Source organism: Amaranthus tricolor, chromosome 7, assembly GCF_026212465.1.
Source record: "Amaranthus tricolor cultivar Red isolate AtriRed21 chromosome 7, ASM2621246v1, whole genome shotgun sequence".
Classification (NCBI taxonomy): Eukaryota; Viridiplantae; Streptophyta; class Magnoliopsida; order Caryophyllales; family Amaranthaceae; genus Amaranthus; species Amaranthus tricolor.
Window position 1 is genome coordinate 12,290,339 of NC_080053.1, and position 17,390 is coordinate 12,307,728.

Here is a 17,390-nt window from a genome sequence, read left to right on the forward strand (position 1 = left end):
GCAGCACCCATAGCAGACACGTCTGTGGTGGAGCGGCGTCAAATGACGTGCGATGGTGCGACAACAGACAGTTGTAGAAACTCAAAAAACAACTTCCCCTTTTGTTGATGATGCGGCGCACACTTGAGAGAATTTTGAAAGACTGGTACTAGTATTGGTACTGGCCATCGGTAAATGAATGGTGGTGCACTAGTAGGCTGGTACAATTCTTCTATCTTAACTATTTAATCGCAATTATGATAAATGAACAAAAGGGACAGCAACTAACTTCACCAAACGGAGGTCTTCGTGACTCGGTTACCGCAGATAGAGGAAAAGGACTGGCAGAATGAAGAAAGGAATCAATGACGGTGGTGTACCGGTGGTGGGGTACTAGCGGTGCTCAGAGATTAGAGAATTGTAAAAAGTTAAATTGTAAAAAACGAAGATTGCAACTTTCAAAATAATAACAACTCGTGCCATGTTATTTATTAGCATATATAAATATTAGATAGTAACACAACTCGTTCCATGGTTTATGCTAAAGTGCGCCAACCCATATGGTAGGCGTACGAGTCATTCTTGTGGAATGGATCTATTGTGCCTACATATTCAATTCATTCCCGCAATCCCTACATAATTCATATTTTTATTTCGTGTGCCATTCTTGAACATGACAAGGTCCGACCGTGTCGTGCTAGGGCGGCCAAGGGCTGGGGGCGTGGGTGACTCTCATCACTGAATGTATGTTCGTGTGGGGTGGTATAAGATGCTAATTAGCCAGGTGTTAAAAAAAGTACCCAACCTGTTATCAACCCGACTTTGATACTGAACCTGAATTGACCCAACTTAAAAAAATTTAAAATAATTTTAAAAACAATATAGACATAAAATCTAATTTTAAATAAACCTGAAATTAACTCGATAACCTCAAATAAACATGCCCTTACCCTTATGAGTAAGGGTCCACCAAGAAAGTGAAGAAAAAAAGAAAATAGTCCATAATTGCAAATTTGCCTTTATTTTTCGTGGTAGAAATCCAAAGCAAGTAAAAGCATGAATATAAGCCCCGGAAGCCGCCTAGGCTTAGCAATAGCATTGATTCAAAGAGCAAAAAGTGCAACGTCTTATTCAATTTTGTGTAGTCAATTCTTAAAGAATTGTTCTTTTTTACTCCATTATTTATTGTTATTTCTGTGACCTTCCATTCCCAAGACTGGCCAAGACCAAGAGGGGATTTTGATGATTGACACTAGGGAAGATTGAAGGAAGGCACGTAATTCAATACCCAATTAATTCCCTTTTCTTATCATTCAGTATCTGTATCTCATTCTGGTGGGGTTTGTGACTTTGTGCTGGTGGGCTTTATATCGCTTGCTACCATCTTCTTCCATTACCCATTTTCCATAATTATTCTTCATGGACCATACATTCCTGTGATTTTCCCTGAAAGTTCCTAACTTTTTTCTTTATAAAACCAAAATTTCATGCTTCTTACTTTCTTTGATTCTTAAGCCTCTTGAATCATTCATCACCCTCTGTTTTTCCTCCAAACATTCCCTTATACACAAAGGTTTGCACTTTTTCCATTTTTGATTAAATTCTCACAATTTCTTCAATTTCTATATGTTTGCTTGATTTTTTTGACTTTGCATGTCAATTTTCTTTTCTGCTTATGTTTTTCTTCTGACCCATTTTTACATTTCTTTTTCCCATTTTTATGTTGTTTTTTTTTTCTTTTTATGTATTTTTCAATTTATGATGTTCCAATTAATGTTTTATGTGTGATTAAACATTGTGTTTGGGGTGGGTGTGGATCTTTTTTTCTAAAAATAGTTCTACTACTCAAAAAAATGTAATAAAATTGGTACTTTTATAGAAGTATGCTGAAAACCGAAAAGCTTTATTTCTTTTTTGGTTGTGTGTTGTGTCTGATATTATTAGAGACAACAGGATCAAATTATGCTATACTCTAGGAAGCAGAACAAATTCATACCCTTTACTCTAGTTTTAATATATTTTGATTTGACTAAACTGTTTTTTACTGTAGATTATTTGTTAAATAGGAATGCAACATATCATAAACAATATGATAGGATTGATTACATGCTTGATTCAGCCATGTTAGGAGTTTCACATTAAACTGATAAGCAAATTGCTGAAGGATTAGGAGAATTTTGTTGAAATAATGGGTTTTAGTTCCTATTTTTCCTGGAATTATCCTAATTGTTCAATTTTTGAGTTAAATTATGTGGGTGTTTTGTTTGTAGGGAGTAAAGTAGGATAGGATGGCAGTAAGTGTAGCAGCAGGAAATAGTCATTTGGTGTTTGAGAAACCCCACCTTGATGGAAATGGATGCAACCAATCTTGGAGGATTTCTGGAGTCACTTTCTGTGGAACCACAAGAGAACAGCTTTCATGGTACTTAACTCTATTCCTTTTTTTACCCCATCTCTTATTGGTATAAGTAATGATTTTCTTGCTTCTTTGGAGAGCCAAAATGATAAAATTTGCTTGTTTGATGTGATATTAGGTATTAGAATAGTGTACATTCTTACTTTTGCTTGAGATTTTCAGTCCCATTCATAATAGGAGGAGAAGGAAAATTCATCTGGACGACGGCTAGGACTGATTCATGGTTTATCTAGCCGTCTCAATCTTGTGGGATTAAGGCTTTGTCATTGTTGTTTTTGTGTCATTTTAGTTTTATACTGCTAGAATTTCTGTTGTTTTGTTATTAACATGATAAAACAGTTAAAACTTGTGTTTGGATTTTAGAAATTTCATATTGTTTATGGACATTGTAATCTAGAAGGCCTCTGGAGTACCCAGACGATCTTAATAAAGAACTTGTCCAATTTTTTTCATCTACTCCTGGAAGAACCTTATAGTTGTTGATAAATCTTTTATGGCATTATTTGTTTCTTTGTATTTACTTGGGGTTACTATATGACTTTGCTGTAAGATTGGCTATTTCCGGTCTCACTTTGAAGAACTAGAAAAGCATCTGAATTGTTCTATTTGCTTTTAATACTTGATATCTGTAGGTCTTGTTCACTCTCTGGATCGAGATTGCATCATCATCATTATCGAAATGTTGAGGTTCTTCAAACGAAAAATCAGAGGAAAACATTAAGAGCAATAACTACATCATTTATGAAAGATAGGAACACAATGTGCTTTGATTTTTCAGTTATCGGAAGTGGGATTGCTGGCCTTCGTTATGCTCTCGAAGTTGCAAAGCATGGAACGGTTGCTGTGATAACAAAGGCCGAACCTCATGAGAGCAACACAAACTATGCACAAGGTGGTGTTAGTGCCGTACTGTCCCCTTCTGACTCCGTTGAAAGTCACGTGCAAGATACTATTATTGCCGGAGCTTACTTATGCGATGAGGAGACTGTCAAGGTATGCTCAATTGCCATACTGTCTTATCTATTAATTTTTACTTGTAGGAGCTTGTGTTTGTTATGAGGAACTGTTAAGTTTGAGTGGCATAGTATCTTCATCATTTTGTTTTGAAGTCAAGCAGTCGAAAACTTCTTCATGAATTACTTTAGCAATGAGATTGGTGTTGTGTTGAGGGGCACTGAGATACAATCCTTGGTTGTTTGTCATTTTCATTTAAGTTTGCTTGATAGAAATCAAGAGAAGAATATCAGCTGATAGAATTATGAATATTACTAAATTTCCTGATTCGTTGTTTGTCAAAGTTTTCATTAACTTTACAACCCGTTTGGTGATCGGTGCTAAATGGTGGGACTGGCAATGGGAAAATTAGTGTAATTATGGTAGGAATATTTTCTTGACAGACTTAATGGCCATGCTTATTCTTCTTTAACAATCTTATTTTCATCACAAAGTTCATTCCATTGCATTACCATTTGAACATGTGGCATTAGGTGGTAATGAAAAATTATGAGCAAAAAATGTCTTTTATGATCTTTCATTAACATGGGAACGAAATGATACATGTCGTGAAAATTTACCCTACAAATCATTCTAATTACCACCAAGCACCAATTAGTACCGTTAACCAAACGGGCCGTTAGAGGTTTACTCTCCTTAGGAAATTCAATTTAGATTTCAAACTGTTATAGGAGTTTGATGCTTTGAATTTTAGAGCTATGAAACAAAAGTTGGATTCCTTCAAGTTTGGACTTTGGTGTATGTTAAAGAATTGCATGAAAATCGCTCAAGCTCTGCCCTTTCCCACCCCTCATGAAAATCTAAGATGCAGGACAGTTTGGTTGAATAAAAAAGTGTGTTGTATCCACCTACCTTATCGAGTAATCTGGTTTTTGTTGTTCTAGCTAATCTGGTTGCTATTTTTTCTTCATTGTGTGTACTACTTGTGCATATCCTTTTGCGATTCCTTAAGTTTGGTGTGTGATGTTTGAGTGTATAAAACCACCTATACTATGCTCTCTCCCGCCCCTCATGAATCTAAGATACACGACAGTTTGAATGTTTAATTGTATAAAAAAGAGTGTCGTGTTCGGTGTTCTCCTTCTTTATGAACCAAAAAGAAAGTTTGTTAATGCTAAGAAGTATTTAGAAAAAAAAAAGCATTAAATTTTAATACAATTTACACTAGGAGATATAGAAAGGATGTTGCCGTGTTGGTGTTCCTGTTCCTTATGAACTAAAAAGAAAGTTTGTTAACGCTAAGCATTAGTTAGAAAAGTAAGCATCAAATTTCAATACTCCACCATTTACACTAACGGTCCGTTTGGTAGGTGGTAATAAATGGTGGTAATGGGAATGAAAAATTAGTGTAATTTTGGTTGAAAAATCTCTTGGTTACCTTGATGCCCATGCTTGTCCAACTTCAATCATCTCATTTTCTTCATAAAATTCATTCCAATGCAATACCATTGGGAGATGTCGTATTAGGTGGTAATGGAAATTTGTAAATAAAAAATTTTTTTGTAATCAAAGTTTCATTAACATGGGAATGATATGGAACTTTTGATGACTTTTACACTATAAATCATTCCCATTACCACCATTTAGTACCACTAACCAAACGGGCTGTAAGATTTTGAAAAGGATGGTGGTGTTTCCCTTCCTTGTGAACTATAAAGAATGTTTGTTAACGCTAAATGTTAAATGAAAATTTGAGCATAAGCGATGTAATGCTTGCACCTACTGTTAACAGAGATTTAGGAGAACAGAGAATTATAAGAGAGAAAAAGAAGAAGAAGAAGATGATCAAGATAGAATGCTTGTATATTATGTATACTAGGCAAGGTGCCCAGCCCAACTCTTCGAGCGGTTGAGTAGCTTCTCAGTGTGAATAAACTATTTGGTGAATACAAGCATGCCTTATCATGGCAATATCTATCCCTATATATAGATGACTTCATATCAAATCAGGATGTGTGAAATACAATGCATAACCGAATTTGTTAGAGCAGCCAACTGAAAGATGCCTTTTGCCAGGTGTCCAAGCTCATTCATTTTGTTACTCCCTTTGCCTCTTCTCTTGTATGTAATGAGGTTGCGTGGGCCTGCTGGGCTATTCATCACAAGCGACTCCTGCTATATCTAATCATCTACAATATTATGAAGTAAAGTTTCAAGGATAGGGCAGTATTTTTTACTTCATGTTTTCATGTTTGGTTGCGATAGACAGTGATCTGTATTCATTTGGATTGCCATCACAAGTCAGTTGCTATTAATTAAGATGAGTAGAGTTGTTTGTACTTGAAGATTAGATGGAGCAGAATAAAGTTTGATCTTTGTTAGCGACTTTTTCCCACGTTGGTTTGTTTTGCTTCATGTAGTTCATATCGTTGCAATTAAAGCTTTGGCATTTTTGGCGCTGTTGAGCTTCTGCTGAACTTGTTTGGTTTTCTCAGGTGGTATGCACTGAAGGGCCGGAAAGAGTTTTGGAACTAATTGCAATGGGTGCATCCTTTGATCATGGTGATGATGGTAATTTGCATCTCGCAAGGGAGGGTGGCCATTCCCATCACAGAATTGTTCATGCAGCGGATATGACAGGAAGGGAGATCGAGAGGGCCCTATTAGAAGCTGTTATCAGGGACCCGAATATTTTCTTGTTTGAACACCATTTTGCTATCGATCTTCTTACCTCTCAGGTCAGCTTCTGCATGTATTTTTTCTTTTGCTGCTCTTTGTTCACACGAGATGGTTTAAGCATCATAAATAAAGCTATAACCTGGAGCTATTCTTGATTCGATTGCTCTTTGACATACTGTGAAACGTAGTGCATCAATTCTGCAGATTGTAAATACAACATCATTGATTACACAAATATGACTTAACGTCTTGTTAAAATCAGACTTAACGCTGTTAATTTCCGTAAATGATAAATTTGTTGGCTGAACTCGTAGTCATTATCTTGGACATAATTTCTATTATGTCAAGGTGTTTGAGGACTGTTAGACGACTAATAATACATAACAAATCACTTAAGGGTGACATTAACGGTTTGGCAATAAGCTGTCGACACTTGTGCGGGCTTAAAGGCGTTCATTCGGGTCATTGGGTTAGGTGTTTCGGGTCGGTTCAAATTCGGGTTTTGTGTCCACATTGATTTTTACGTTATTTTAAATTCATTTTAAAGTTGGGTTAAGTCAGGTTCGGTTTCAAGGTCGGGTAAATATTGGGTCTTGTTTTGAACACCTCTAGCGGGCTGTAGTTCCATATCTTATAAATGGTTCATACAATTTAGAAAACCTATGTTGACAGACACACAGGTTTTATAACACATGTAGAATGCACTCAATAATAATAAAATTTTTCTTTATCTTAGAAGAAAATGAAGTAATTGTTTAAAGACAAATGATGGTTGTTTTTTCAGGATGGTTCTGACACTATTTGCCATGGTGTTGACACTTTAAATACCGAAACGTTGGAGGTAACTAGACCAAACTATTAAACCACTTCTAGTATTTAATGTGGAATAGCTCAACCTTGTTAACTGTTTTCCCGGTTGATAATAGGTGGTGCGATTTCTATCCAAAGTAACTTTACTAGCATCCGGTGGGGCTGGTCATGTCTATCCAACCACAACTAATCCGACGGTAAGTTGCTTTTCAGTTATTTCCCATGAAAAGTGGCCTGATTAGATTCATTGTTTACCTATAGTATTATTTTGCAATCTTGGCGCTCATTGGACGCAATCTCCTTATCTCTTTTGATAAGGGTATGGTCAGCCGTCATCCAACCCTCCCCAGACCCTGATTTTTACTTCTATGAACGTGATATACTGGGTATGATGATTGATGATGATGACCTGATAAAGAGGTGAAAATAAGTGTAGGTAGCAACTGGAGATGGAGTTGCTATGGCTCATCGAGCTCAAGCTGTGATTGCTAACATGGAGTAAGAAATTCAGTTGTTGCTTCTGTTTTTGGACATAGATTATATCGGCTGATCGTACATCTCATTTGTCGTTTGACATTTTGTTTTCAAGGTTTGTTCAATTCCACCCAACAGCCTTAGCAGATAAGGGCCTTCCCGTAACACCAACTAAGGCACGAGAAAATGCGTTTCTGATAACCGAAGCAGTGAGGGGAGACGGTGGGCTCCTCTATAACTTAGACATGGAAAGATTCATGCCTTTGTACGATGAAAGAGCAGAGCTTGCACCCAGAGATGTGGTGGCAAGAAGTATAGACGATCAACTGAAAAAGAGGAAGGAAAAATACGTTCTTCTTGATATTAGTCATAAGCCGCGAGAAGAAATCCTTTCTCATTTCCCGAACATAGCAGCTGAATGTCTCAAGTTTGGGCTTGACATAACCCGACAGCCCATTCCTGTGGTTCCCGCAGCTCATTACATGTGCGGGGGTGTTCGAGCAGGGCTCCAAGGGGAAACTAACGTCAAAGGCCTCTATGTTGCAGGAGAAGTTGCTTGCACTGGTTTGCATGGAGCCAATAGGCTTGCAAGTAATTCATTACTTGAAGCCTTGGTTTTTGCACGAAGAGCCGTACTGCCTTCCATAGACCACATGTGTAATTCTACGCTGAATTTGAGCGCTTCCAATTGGTGGGAACAACCGATGGGGCCCACATCACTTGGCGATGAAGTACTCGCAAAACACATAACAAAGACGAGGGAGATAAGGAAAGAATTGCAAGCCATCATGTGGAAATATGTCGGTATAGTAAGGTCCACGGCTAGGCTAACAACTGCGGAGCAAAAGATTGCCAAGTTGGAGGCTAAGTGGGAGGAGTATTTATTTCAACATGGATGGAAGCCTACGATGGTTGGGATTGAAGCTTGCGAAATGAGGAATCTCTTTTGTTGTGCTAAGTTGGTTGTTAGCAGTGCGTTATCAAGAACCGAGAGTCGAGGCCTTCACTACACCGTTGATTTCCCGCACCTAGAAGAAAGCAAAAGGCTCCCTACTATCATTTGGCCGAGCTCGCATGTCAACACTACGTGGAGTTCCAGGCAGCTTCATCAGCAGTCCATGTACAACTACCTATAGTCTACACTCGAAAGTTGTATGTCCATGTCCCATTTTTTGTATCGTTTTAGAAATCAACATTTGCCCCTATGCAATGCCTTGTTCATCCAAGAACATATATCCGGTTGGGAGTTTTCGATCCTTTTTGTCATGGGTATCTCGTTTTTATGATCGTTTTATCATCGCAAATGTATTACATTTGGTTTTGTAAATAATTCTTCATTATCATACACAAGGGATTAATGCTTATGATCACCCATCATCATCTCCATATCTTCATCTACATCACCATTATCATCATGATCTTCATCTACATCACCATTATCATTATCATCATCATGTAAATGCTGTAGATTTCACAACTATTAATTAATGCTATGAGCTTCCGTTCATATATAAACTATAGTCTTTGCTTGGGAGTTGGGAGGAAATCACCATTTCCTTTATTTTACGAAACAACTGAAAATAGATTGACAAGGTAAAGATCATTTGCCTTTTGGAGGACCTTTTAACAAAAACAAACCTTCTCTGTGCTTCACCATTTTTTTTTTTGTTAAATATTACATTTGGACATGTTCATTCAGATTATCAGCTTAGTTTCAGACATGTGTCATTCAATTTAGTTATATTTTGTATCGGTTACTTTTCAGATACATGTGGGTCACACTCGGGTTGGGTTGGTTAGTTATGGTCTGATTGAAGATCAATTATTCAAGTTTGCACTAATTTGGTGTCAGTTGAAATTCGAATCAACTGTCAATCAGTCTTGGGTTGTCGAGTAATAATTGATTTAGTTTTAGCGGGCACAAATCAGGTTCAGTCTCTATATTCAAGTAGATTTTGGCTACGGGTTACTGTCATTTGAGTTAATATTAGACAACGTTAGTAGTTGTTTTTTTATTGATGATCGAATTCTCTTTAGTTAAAAGATAATAGTTACAGTACAAATCAATTGGTGATATTAACTTTGTCATTTTTACTTGTTTGATTGTAAATTAAAATTTAAGCTCTATTATTTTTCATCTAATTTAATTAAAAATACTTTAATAAACATTGACCATTGATAGTTAACTCTATATATATGAAACTATATGTATATAAAATTTAATTTATATTAATATCTATTACTCTATTGGACTAACTAATAACATGCTTCTATGTTCAATAATCAAAAAACTCAGTTTTTTAGAGTGAATAAAACTCGTACAAACAATTTGTTCCACTATTATAGTCTTTTATTCAGTTTGTTAAAGTGAATAGTTATAATGAATATTCTAAACTAGTTATAGTGAATATTCTAAATTAAATTACCTATTAGATTTATATTAGCTATTAGATTATGAAGTAATCATATTACAAAAGTTAAATAATTAAAACTCGATTTATTAGTGTAAATGAAAGTAATTTTAATAAATATCTATAGTCTAATATAAACTTATAATTATGCTAGTTGAGTGAATAAAACTAATCTTAAAATTTTTTTAAACTATAATAGACAAGGTATATAGTTTTTTAGTCATTTAATTACATCAAAACTTTAAATTAACCAAATTAAATTATTAGATTATCATTTAATCGATTATACACTTCAACATGTTATGAATTGATAGTCTCATACAAGTATACAAATCTCACGTCAATTGTGGAAGTGAGGACACAATATATTGTGTTTTACTTATTTTCAAACCCAATTGAGATTTGTAAATTTGAAAATTTGAATAAAATAAGATGTTTTAACAATATAATTTTAAAAATAAATTTCGTGAAAACTTTATTCTCAAAATAAGCGTTCGTACATCCCAACCTAGACTTGGTGAATGTGGCTGTTACTAACAACGACTTAAAAAAAAATTATTTATTTTTTTTTTAAGTCGTTGTTAGTAACAGCGACTTAATGCGTTTTAAGTTTACAGTTCTCAGTTACTTCCTCATTCCAACCTACGAGATTAAGGAGTTGACCAGTTAACCTTAAAGTCGTTGTTAGTAACAGCGACTTTCACCAAGCCTAAGTTGGGATGTACGGATGCTTATTTTGGGAATAAAGTTTTCACGAAGCTTATTTTTGAAATTAAGTTGCTAAAACATCTTATTTTTTTCAAATTTTCTGTAGATTTAGCATTACAGTATGAGACTATCAATTTATAAATGATGTTTTTGAACCATATTCGTACCCTTCAGAACATGGTTCAAGCCCAGGGGAACTACAAGCTGTTCCCAGCAGTCAAGTTGTTCCTACTGTTCCTGTTCAAAAGCATATTACTAAGCACTCAAGTCTTGAGCATGATGAGAACAACAAGACACGTCATGATCAAGATGTCCAAGCCCAAGGAATACACAAGAAGCCCAGAGATCACAAAACATACTCAAGCAGCCAAAGTACTGACCAGCAGCCTGTTCGCGACAAGGCCACTTTGCACCTGTGCCTAAGATCTGAACACACGTGCTCCGAGACAAGTCAACCTGGAATTAACATTTTTGCACCTAGGTCTAGCCATCATGGACCTAGGACCCTCCTAGTGATCATCACAGAATTCATAAAGTGTTGTCCAAGGTGCCCCGGTCAGAAGAACAACTCGAACAAGCCTTCCAGTACTTAGCCTAGTTTCTATTTTCTGTTTTAATAAAGCTTGTGCTAGTCACGTGTGTAAACTAGTCGTTAGCCTTAGAAATCTATATATAGGTGCATAGGCCTCGTGTAATGGACAATTAATCATAGCTTAATTCAGATTACAATTCAGATTTCATTTCAATTCAAAGTGCATAACTGAGATTTTCTTCTTTTCATCCTTGTGCGTTTGTGTGTTCATTATTCAATCAACCGGAACAAAGAGAGCGTGGAACGCTCCTGAGCAATAGGTTGTGGAACAACTATTGTGTAACCTTCAATCTTTGGGAGTGAAACTCCAAGGTGAGGGCGTGGGAACATCCTGAAGGTGAGTGAAGCCGGAAAAAGGAAACCCACAGGTTGGCCTGAGAACCAAGAATTGGTTTCTTGGGTGTATTTTGGTGATCGTGAGTGTTAGGAAGAGTCGAGCAATCTGTCTCCGAGTGAAGGGGCTGACTGTGTGCAAGTTTGTGAATCCGGAGGACGCAAACTTGGTGCAGTTTTGAGATTAATTGTGGGATAAATCAATTTGTATCAATGTAGTTATTAGTGTATATACCCGTGCAATGCACGGATGTATAAATGTGTAGATTAATATAAATATAATTTCTAAGTAATGCAAATATATATTATCTTTATAAAATTATCTAGTTTGGATAAAATGTATCATAGAAATAACTATTAACGACAACGTGTGATTGTGATAAATTCTAAAGCAAAATTAAAAGAGTCACCATTCTAGAGAAGAGAAAAAGTGAGAAAGAAAAAGTGTAAATAAAATCGATTTATATGAAAAACAAATTATTTTTAGTAAGATTTACTTTATGAAAGATACTCCTAAAACTAATTTTAAATTAAGCTTGTAAGAAAAGCTTTATTTTCATTGATAATTTAGACACATACGTGAATAATCAAAAAAATAAATAAAAAAGTTTTATATTTTTAGCTTTTAGAGAAATGTGGGTTAAAGAAAAGATCTTCAGTTGTTACATTTTTTTAGTTGAGATATTATACAACTACAACACATGAAAAAATTAATTGAAAAAATAATGTACATGAATTAATTATAAATCCAATTCTAAATAAAAAAATTAAAAGTGATGAGAAAATCTTTAGAAAAGCTTAGAAAATAGAAAAAATTAGTATATTATAAATTTATAATAATGAGAAATATATTCAATCATGAAATATTCTCTTATTAGTTCCAAATTAAACTTGCTAAGAGAAGTTTTTTAACAGAACTTATTATATAGTCATAAATTAGTTGGTATTTATTAAAACACCTTAGTAATAAGTAACCAATAGCTTTTTGCCAAATCATCATTTAATGTGAGATTGCCACTTGGAATTTTCTAGGACTTTTAATATATATGATTTATGAATTGTACAAAAATTTATTTATATCCAATTTTTAAACTTCTTCATAATTGTACGGTAAAAATAATGGTGGATTACTAACATGAAATATTGATTGATGATGAATAACAAGATTAATCAAAATTAAGATGACGATGAAACATGGTTTTTGCACTGATGCACTTTAACACGTTCCAAAGAGATTATACATGATAAAATAATCAGATATGGGCCTGATCTTCATAATCCTTTTAAGAGGACAAATTAACACAAATTCTTGAGAGAGACGGTCTCTTTGAGAGATCATCTCTAATTTAGTCGGCCCGTTATCATTATTTAGTTTAATTAAGCTTTTAATGGGCTGGACCTGAAAAACGTCTCTAAGAAATACAGTTTCTCAGAAGACTAGCTGGCAAATTAATGATCCTAAATACATGATAGAATCGACAGATGTTGATGAATATTCATCGGCATAGATAGTTTCTTGGTGCTATGATCCACATTGATTATACATAATCCAACCATAAAAATCATTTAAAACAAGGCAGGGTGTCATGAAGGGCCGGGATGGGGTATTATAGGAATTAAGTATTAATTAATAATCAGAGATTAGTTAAATTGGGGTAATAAAAGGTGAGATAATTAGTATAAATAGAGGGGAAGGGGAAGGGGAAGGGATTTAGGCATTACTATTTTTTGTAATCGCTCTTTGTTTACATTCAATCTTTCCATATAAATTTACATTTTCATAAAATTCATTGCATTTATATACATTTCTCTTTTGTCATTAGTAAAATCAGTCCTATGACTAAGTCGGTCCATGACACTAAAGATAGGTATCAAAGATTGAAAGTTTTTAGAATCAAGAATGCATTAATTTTTCAATACACAAAATGATAATACATTTTAAATAAGAAGCAACTCAAAGGGTGGGGGAATGATGGTGTTAGAATAATCAGAGTGTAATCAGCAATTAACAAATTACAACAAAAATATTATGGTATTTAGCAACAGAAGCCTAACCCTTGGCTTTGCTGAATAAGAATCTGCGCCTTGAAGTTGAAGGAGTAAGCTCAACTACTAGTCATCATCTTTGAATTCCCTGATTACCAGAAAACAAACGTAAGGATTTCACATTTTGAAAAATACTTTACTAAACTTTGATATCAAAAACATTATCTTCCCAATGAGTCCAGCCCAAAGGCAGGATCTGGAGGGATCTGGAGAGGTTGGGAAAGAAAACAGACCAATTCCTTTACTATACTTTACTTCGCTTGGATATATGCCCATCAAATTCATACTGCTTAAACAATTCAGTAGTAGAGAATTTTAAAAATCATACGTACCTTCGATCTAGATACCTAGGTTGAATTCCAGAGCCTTGACAGGTAGTGCATGTTAAGGAACCAAGGCCATCACAGTTGATGCATTTAGAAACTTCCTTCTCATCTCCACCAAGTTCTACTGTCACATTACCCGTTCCCAAGCAAAACCTACATTTTTCTAGGGATGGATAAAAGATCTTTAGTTCTCTAAATGTGTATGATCACATTCTTAAATGAGCACCACGTTAGTAATAAGGTGTGTGCAATGATTTTCGACTATGCATACTTTATTTAGTTCCTATTTTCCCACGTTTGCTGGGTCACAATTCACAAGTCACACGCACAATCAAGAACGAATATCAGCATATAAGGTGAAGAGTTGATTAAAGTGTAATTTATAATGACATAAGAACCGTGATAGAGTTGGATAAAAGAAAAAAATTGATGATATTGATACTGTTCTTTATTAGTACTTGAAGCAAAAAGGCAGCATTCTGTTGCAAGTTACCTCTAATATTTCTTTGTTCATAAGCACCTACAGATATTCCTCAGACCTTTTCTTTTTCTTTTAAATTTGGCGTCCATTTTCGCATCTTAATTCTGATCTACAATGTATGTCTGACCAAAAACGAACTTTTTTTTTTCAATCCATAAGTGAAAGAACCAGATCAACAAGATTGTTGTGTACTTCTAGTTCTACATTATAGATAATATGTAGTTTTCGAAAGGCACAAAATAAAAAGTGAGCTAATGTCGAAAGGAATTTTTACAAAACTTTCTGTTCATACACATTTTTCTAATGTATTACTAATCAGAGAGCTCGTTTCCTTTGTGACCAAGAACATAATCGACCACCTCAAAAAAGATTGTACTTGCGTAATTTGGTCAACTGTGCTCAAACAGCATGCAAGATCTTGCACATTTCATCGTTGTGAATTATACACTTTCATCCAAGGAAGATGAAAAATGGAGATAGAAGGATAAACTTACGAGCCCCTGATCCGCTGCAGGGAAAGCAAGGTTGTGTATTGTCTCGTTTTGCCTACAAAAGCATGCAAATTCAAACTCATACCACCTCTATAACGTCAAATATAATCTAAATCTCTATCTTGTGTATTGGATATCAATTTTTAAAAAAATAAGGGTATCTCAATTCTCATGTTCATCCATCACAAATTGTTTACTAGAAACTTAATGCGCCCTCCATCCAGAAATACCTATCATATTGCCTATTAATTTACAGAACATTATTAGTGGCAGATTGAACATCTAAACATAATTTTCTACTTCTATTAGAAAATGTCTCAATGAAATTATACCACATGTGAGCATAAAATATATTCCAAAATAATGTTAAATTGTTCTAAATTTTCAAAATACCGCAGGAACAAATTTGTTTGCCACATCCACTTAAGATCGGATTTGACTTGGCTTTACTCATTAGTTGTAATCCCTAATCCTTATGATAGTAGTCATTTTGTTTTATTAGAACTTAGTTTTTATTCGTCAACATACAACTGCTATTGACTATTGCCATTACTCATTAATGGTTTCAGATATAGAGAACCGCAAATGACAATGGCAGATCATTGAATGGTTGCTGACAAAAACAGATAAACTGCTATTATTATTATCGGTTACAAACAATAATTAATAAATTGCTAATAATAACAGCAATTGTATCTAGAATTGCTATCACAAGTAGAGGTTTTCCTCATAAAAATTTGTCCCACCTAGAACTTATAAAATGTGTGCATGATTTGCACCTTTTATAAAATGTGTGCATTATCTTCACTTTTTATAAAATGTGTGCATTATCTTCACTTTTAATTAATCAATGTAAGACAAATTACTTTGACACTATATTAGAATTTTCGGAAAATGAATTTGAACAACCGAAAACAAGGAGGAGAAGAGATAGGTTCGCTACTAAAAATAATTGGTAATCATAGAATTTATTCCTCAATTTTATAGTGTCATATGTTCTCCTTTTCCAACATGAGACAACTGAAGTTTGTAATAATGGAGACTTAAACAAAATCATCCCAACAGTTTCTAAAAAAAGAAAAATCAATTTTTAAATTGCATTTGCACATCGAGCAACATCAATTATATGATAAGTTTGAAAAATTGGACAAGAAATTATCTGCATTGCTCTATACGTGAATCAAATTAAATGAAACAGAAAACGGCAGTACAAAAATGCGCTAGTTCCAATTAGGATTAAAGAAAAAAAATGAAGATACTGTAATTTAATTAGAAATATAATGGATAAATGAAACTAAATGTTTGAGTTCATGGAATAAGTATAATAAGCTTTATAAAAATTCTACTATTAAACAAACAACAATACCACAGCCTTAATCCCAAATCATATATAACTCGTAGCAGAAATTCAATTTTTGATAAAAAAAACAAAAATTAAATAAGAAAGACTTACAGCATTGTCAATTTGATTTTCATAAAAAATAGGAATGCCAATTCCAATAGCAACACTGACAACTCCTACTGAAATCGCTACTATCTGTAAAACATGAAAACGAACAATTACTTGTACAATTCTCATTTTCATTCTCATTACATTCAACATTCACAACAATAATTAATAGAGAAACTACGTACAGTGCTTTGATCAAAATCCGCAGCTTGAATTGAAGGATAAGTGGAGGAAGAGCGACGATTTCTCGGCAGTTTACAGGTAGGCGAGAAAGAAGAAGAAGAAGAAGTAAAAGCGGAAAGCTTGCGAGAGGAATTCAGAAATGGAGATTGAAGTCCAGGAAGTGCTGTTGTTGATACCATTTCTTCTTCTTCACAGGGTTCTTCCTGGCCAAAGGCGAAGGATGAGAGGGAGAGAGGAGCCAATTAAAGTAATGGGGTCATTTTCTTAATTCTTTTCTTTTTTATTTTTTTTGTGGTGGTTCTTTGATCCAATTTGGGTTTGTTACACAAAATTATTTAGTACATCTACAATTGTATAAAAATAAGGGTGATAGCACAAATATGCGAGAATTATAAAGGAATTAAATTCATCAGCTATATAAGAAAATTGTAGAATAGAGTGATACTTTTTTTATTTTGAAATACTTACTACTTTTTGGTTATGAACACTATTTATCGTTCAAGCTTATTTTATATATTACAGCTAATGTCTAAGAAAAAATATAGTCATAGTTCATCTTGTTTGTATCGTTTAATCGCATACTTTCTTAATACTAACTTTTTATAATTTTTAAATGTGTATAGTTTAATATATAAATGAATAAAATAACACATTGAATTGCGTAAAAGTCAAATGTATCAAGTATAATGGAACGGAGGAAGCATATAGGAGAATTAGATAAGAGGTGGTGATTAAGGAACATTAATTTGGTTTCATGTCCGGGTGATCAACCATTGAGGCTATTTATATGTAAGAATGATGGAAAAATATAAGGAGTAGAAAAAAAATTTGCAAATAATGTTTATAGATTTGGAAAAGACTTTTGATAACATATCAAGATGCATAATCTAGGAAAACCTTGAGACTAAGGGAAATTCAAGAAGCCATATTGAAGCAATACAATACATATATGAAGGAGGATCGAATACCTTCGGGATTACAAAATCTTTCTCAGTTAGAGTAACTTTATATTATGGATTAACACTAAGCTCTTTCCTTCTATCATTATGACCTATAA

At 34.2% G+C, this 17,390-nt stretch overlaps 2 protein-coding genes across 2 annotated transcripts; one reads left to right on the top strand and one right to left on the bottom strand.

The window, feature by feature from the left end:
- The first annotated feature begins 1,017 nt into the window (after positions 1-1,017).
- On the top strand, positions 1,018-8,692 carry LOC130818755 (L-aspartate oxidase 2-a, chloroplastic). Its single transcript, XM_057684952.1, has 8 exons — positions 1,018-1,552; positions 2,250-2,401; positions 3,028-3,388; positions 5,845-6,087; positions 6,813-6,869; positions 6,955-7,035; positions 7,275-7,336; positions 7,428-8,692. Exons 2-8 carry the CDS (start codon positions 2,268-2,270, stop codon positions 8,446-8,448), a joined length of 1,959 nt encoding a protein of 652 aa, XP_057540935.1. The 5' UTR covers positions 1,018-1,552; positions 2,250-2,267; the 3' UTR covers positions 8,449-8,692.
- Positions 8,693-13,221: 4,529 nt separating this feature from the next.
- On the bottom strand, positions 13,222-16,706 carry LOC130818756 (protein SPA, chloroplastic). Its single transcript, XM_057684953.1, has 5 exons — positions 16,336-16,706; positions 16,154-16,237; positions 14,704-14,755; positions 13,735-13,891; positions 13,222-13,490 (listed from the first exon to the last, which is right to left on the bottom strand). The coding sequence occupies exons 1-5, from the start codon at positions 16,510-16,512 to the stop codon at positions 13,469-13,471; spliced, it is 492 nt and encodes a 163-aa protein (XP_057540936.1). The 5' UTR covers positions 16,513-16,706; the 3' UTR covers positions 13,222-13,468.
- Positions 16,707-17,390: the final 684 nt, after the last annotated feature.

Coding starts and splice junctions, on each gene's coding strand:
- LOC130818755 (XM_057684952.1), top strand. CDS start 2,268: ATGGCAGTAAGTGTAGCAGCAGGAAATAGTCATTTGGTGTTTGAGAAA. Junction 7,036..7,274: donor CAACCACAACTAATCCGACG/GTAAGTTGCTTT, acceptor AAATAAGTGTAG/GTAGCAACTGGAGATGGAGT. Junction 7,337..7,427: donor GCTGTGATTGCTAACATGGA/GTAAGAAATTCA, acceptor TTTGTTTTCAAG/GTTTGTTCAATTCCACCCAA.
- LOC130818756 (XM_057684953.1), bottom strand. CDS start 16,512: ATGGTATCAACAACAGCACTTCCTGGACTTCAATCTCCATTTCTGAAT. Junction 14,756..16,153: donor AAAATCAAATTGACAATGCT/GTAAGTCTTTCT, acceptor ATGCTTTTGTAG/GCAAAACGAGACAATACACA. Junction 13,892..14,703: donor CTGCAGCGGATCAGGGGCTC/GTAAGTTTATCC, acceptor ATCCATCCCTAG/AAAAATGTAGGTTTTGCTTG.